General features: G+C 38.2%; 1 protein-coding gene across 1 annotated transcript; it reads left to right on the forward strand.

Annotated features, from left to right (window-relative positions):
* The first annotated feature begins 2248 nt into the window (after positions 1-2248).
* On the forward strand, positions 2249-3010 carry LOC115077798 (olfactory receptor 226-like). Its single transcript, XM_029580083.1, has one exon. The coding sequence runs from the start codon at positions 2249-2251 to the stop codon at positions 3008-3010; it is 762 nt and encodes a 253-aa protein (XP_029435943.1).
* Positions 3011-4833: the final 1823 nt, after the last annotated feature.

A 4833-nucleotide genomic window follows, 5' to 3' on the forward strand; every position in this document is an offset into this window, starting at 1 on the left:
GTCCATGTTCAGCTTTATCTGCCCTTCCACAGCATCTTGCAAAGAATGTACTAACTAGTTATCCAAATGTTCATGTTTTCAAGACGTTTCAATTTGGTGAGCTGTTCTCATTACTAATATGCTTAACTAATTGAGAACATTTATTTATTTAGTTAGTTAGTTATTTAGTTGCCCTTATTTGTATACTGCCCCTCCAGGCAAAGCAGATCAGGGTGGTTTACAATAAAATATCCATAATATATCAATAAGAAAATAAAACAAAAACATAATTAGGAAAATCTATTTTAAATTTTTTTTTATATTCCGCTTTTTGCACTTTTTCAGCATTTCAAAGTGGATTACAATTCAGGTACTATAGGCATTAAAACTTAATACCTCTATGTATATATAGGTATTATGTGCGTGTATATATATATATATATATATATATAAAACATATAGGTAAATAAAACATAAAAGCAGTACAACATGAGTACTCTAGGTGTAGTATCAAATGCTGTCCTGAAGAGTCAAGTCTTCATGGATTTTTTAACATTTTAAAGTCTTTCATTACTCTTAAAGACTCAGCATGGATGTCCATAATCTCGGGCCAATGATGGAAATTGCTCTGATGGGTGCGATGAATGGAAAGGCCTTCAAGTAACCCTTTATCAGCAGATCTCAGGATTCTTGGGGCACCTACATATGAAGCGATGCACCTGGCCACACTCCACATGGATTTATCAGTATTTTGTGTATGAAAGTAAACATTTTGAATTGGACATGATATTGGATAGGAAGCCAAAGTAAGGAAGAAAGAATGGGGGTAATATAGTCATATTTTCTTTTCCCATTTAACACCCATGCAGCAGCATTCTGTAACATCTGCAAAGGTCTTAGGCTACTTGCTGGGAGGCCCAAGAAGAGGGAATTGCATTAGTCAATATTAGAGAATATCAATGTGTGTAGTACAGTTCTAAAATCATTCAAGTTTAATAGAGGTTATAGGAGTTTGATTATCCGAAGCTTATTGTAGCCTATGATGACTGTATGTAAAGTTGCATGGACAGTTTGTTGTCCAGGAGGACACCGAGATAGCAAGCAAGAATAGTGATAGGAATTTCATGAGAGCCTACTATGAAACAGAGCAGATGTTCTGGAGGTATTTTCTGTGTAATGTAGACTATTTCTGTTCTGCCAATATTTAATTTAAGCTTATTAGTGGAATAACCAGCACTTTACAATATTTAATTATGTTTCTAGTTTACTTTTAAACTAGATTACTTTTTAACTAGTTTACTTTTAAACTAGTTTACTTTTAAACTAATTATGTTTAATCAAGTTTACTTAGGGAATAGCCACTGCTATTAATTGCATCAGTAGCATGGGATCTTCTTAGTCTTTGGGTAATTGCCAGGTTCTTGTGGCCTGGTTTGGCTTCTTTTGGAAACAGGATGCTGGGCTTGATGGACCCTTGGTCTGACCCAGCATGGTAATTTCTTATGTTTTTAGAAATGTAAGGGTATGTGTAAGTGAATTTTCAATTGGGATAAAAAGTTGGACTTTGTCCACATATATTCAGTAATTGAGAATTAGGCCTGCTACTAGACTGCAAAGTGGAATTAAATAAATATTAAACAGTGTTGTAGATAGGGTAGGTTCTTGAGGAACACCAGTTTTAATGGAGCTCTAAGTTGAGGTCAGCTTCAATCCAAATTGGATGTGATCTATTATGCAAAAATGAGTTTAACCAGTTGAGTATGTGACCAGCAATGCCAATTTCTTGTGTTTTTGGTTTTTTTTGTAAGAATGCATTGGTCTATTGTATAGATAGCTGCAGAAATATCCAACCAATGCCACAAAGTGATAACTATATCCACTATTTAACCCATGCCAGAAAATATTGCATACAGATAAGTAAGGTCTCAGTGCTTCTGTGTTTCCTAAACCCAAATTGATCTGGGTACAGGAAATAATCCTATATATTATTCTGTAGGTGTCAGGGAATAAAAAAAACTTCATAGATTCACTCCTTTTGTGCTCAGAATGTGCTGGATTTCCAGTAATAACTCTTAATTATTAATTCCAGAATCCAATGGAAGAGGAAAATTTCACCACAGTGACAGAATTCATCATTCTGGGTTTTCATGAATATGCAGACCTCCAAATCCCCCTTATCCTTCTGTTCTTACTGATTTACCTGATCATCCTGATGGGGAACCTCACTATTATAGCCCTGACGTGCCTGGACCCTCGCCTGCACACCCCCATGTACTTTTTCCTCTGTAACTTGGCCTTCCTAGATATCTCTTCCACCTCAGTCACTCTACCCAAACTCCTGGACATCTTCTTAAGGAAGAGGCAATATATTTCTGCAGTTGGATGTTTTACACAGATGTATTTATTTCTGGCTCTGGCATCTGTAGAATTTTTCCTTCTTGCAGCCATGGCTTATGATCGCTATGTGGCGATATGTCATCCCCTGCGCTATGCTATTATTATAACTCAGAGACTCTGTGTACTGATGGCTGCAGGGACCTGGATCTTTGGGTTTCTAGATCCAGTGATAAACACTGTCCTTATATCACATTTCTCTTATTGTAGATCAAATGAGATTAACCATTTCTTCTGTGACCCTTCAGCACTGCTGACAATGTCTTGCAGCAGAACACATACTTTTGAAAGTATGAGTTATATTTTGGGTTCTTTTGTTCCATTTCCTTGTTTTATCACAACCCTGACATCTTATGTCTACATCATCTCTACCATCCTGAAGATCCGTTCCACAGAGGGGAGACACAAAGCCTTCTCCACCTGCTTCTCCCATCTAACGGTCGTTATTCTCTTCTATGGGATTCTGATGTGTTTGTATATGAGACCAGCATCCATGCAGTCACTGGATCAGAACAAGCTCTTTGCTCTGCTGTATAATGTTTTAATTCCCATGTTTAACCCCATGATTTACAGCCTGAAAAACAGAGAGGTCAAAGGAGCGCTAAGAAAAGTTTTTAATAGGAAACTGGATTGCTAAGGATCAAAGGGATATGTTCTATGTTTATGAATGTAGAAAGTCATGGATGACAATAAGATAAAGTGGAACAGGTTTTAATTCATTGCCCAAGCATTAAATCTCTGTTTTATTAAGCCACAGGGAAATAAGAATCTTCATCAGCCAGTGAGCTGTATCATATTGTATATTTCAATGATATGGGGAAGCTGAGATTTGAGTCTTGTTCTTTGAGTCACTTTCCCTTCATCATGGATGCCACAGAGAGGTCAGTGGGGTCTATGGTGAAGGGGAAAGTCACCAGCAGGGTGCCAGTAGGATCTAAGCTTGGTCCAGTCCTCATCAATGATTTAATAAGTGAAGCTCATTGAAATGCCCATAACAAATTAGTGTGTAATTTATTCATTGAAACTTCAATTTGTGGCTTGGTCCTTTGGCTCGGTGGCATTCTTGTGCCATGTGGATATTTTCTAGTTTGTTCTACAAGTCTGCTGTTCTGCTGCCTGGATGGGTTTGGGTTGGGTTTGCTATAGAGGCAGTATTTCCAGCTCCCTGGGGGAGGGATTCATGTCACTGTTTGACACCTGGTGTTGGCTTCAAGGAAGTTCATGATTCAGGGTTCTGGATGGAGCACTGCTGCATGGCTTCCAGGCCAGGCTGACACTGCAGTGACCAGACTAGCTATGTATGGGAATATGATGTTATTTATGTCTGCACTTGTAGCTTAGTTTTTTTCAGTATTTTTTACTGTTGCATCGATCTTCTATCCTGGTAAGATATTGTCTTTAGCATCTCTGTAACATGTTCTCTCACCTAAGCAGTACATGTAGAGTAGTACTAGACAAGCAGTCTCATAGTCAGTAATCGCCAGTTCACCTGCCTAGCATCTTACTTTACATCAGGCACTATGTTAATTTTTAGTCTTTCATTTTATGTGGTGATGTATTTATTTTTTGCTTAGGTTTCAGCTTGTCCCCTGCCTCACATTGTCTGGGATGAAGGTTAAGAATCACAGCTTTCTGTGAGGTTGGTATGGCTGTGATCAATTAATAGAGTTAATGGATTAGACTGGACACCACTGGATAGTGTTTATCCAACTGTGTGTCAGAAGCATCTATGATGCAGACTTGCACCATCTGAGACTCAACACTTTTGCAAAGGTCTTCTCCTGAACATTGTGGGGTGAATTGTTAAAGACATTCATCTGGATGGGAACAGATGTACTGTGGTAACAGGGCTTAGCTTAAACTCACCCTCCTTTCTCGGCCTACAAGCACACGCCAGCTTCCACAGTGTCTCACTTTTAACTGGATTATATAAAAGAGTTGCTGGAGGCGGGTTTAGGTCAAGGGAGGAACACAGCACATGGAATTGGCATTTTCAAATGTTTGTATGCAATTTTGCACCATCCTCTCCTCTGCTGCCCCAACGGTGTTAATTAAGTGGTCATTCTTAGTGATCATACTTTGCAACTGCAAATTGGTAAAGGGAAATGATAGCCATGGTTTCTTTCTTAAAATTGTTGCCATCAAAATGTTCATGCAATCATTTTAAAAGCAGGTTATTCAAAATCACCTCCCTAATTCCTCACATTCATCACTGGCTATGACTCTGCATCTGCAGTTGAAACCTCTCAACCTTTTTGTAATTACACTGATGCATACACTATTGATATGATATTGCCACAAATATCGGTATAGAAAAGTTTATAAATAAATAAATAAATATCTATCTCAAAATAAAGCAAGAACCAGGGAAACAGCCAACCTGGTGTGGAAGTCAAGATGCTGCTATTTTTGAGCTGCACTGTTCATCTACCAGAGGTCCAGTTCCTTAAAGTTTCTTAG

Source organism: Rhinatrema bivittatum, chromosome 16 (assembly GCF_901001135.1).
Source record: "Rhinatrema bivittatum chromosome 16, aRhiBiv1.1, whole genome shotgun sequence".
Classification (NCBI taxonomy): Eukaryota; Metazoa; Chordata; class Amphibia; order Gymnophiona; family Rhinatrematidae; genus Rhinatrema; species Rhinatrema bivittatum.

Bases quoted from the DNA above. Each gene is read 5' to 3' on its own strand.
- LOC115077798 (XM_029580083.1), top strand. From the start codon at position 2,249: ATGTACTTTTTCCTCTGTAACTTGGCCTTCCTAGATATCTCTTCCACC.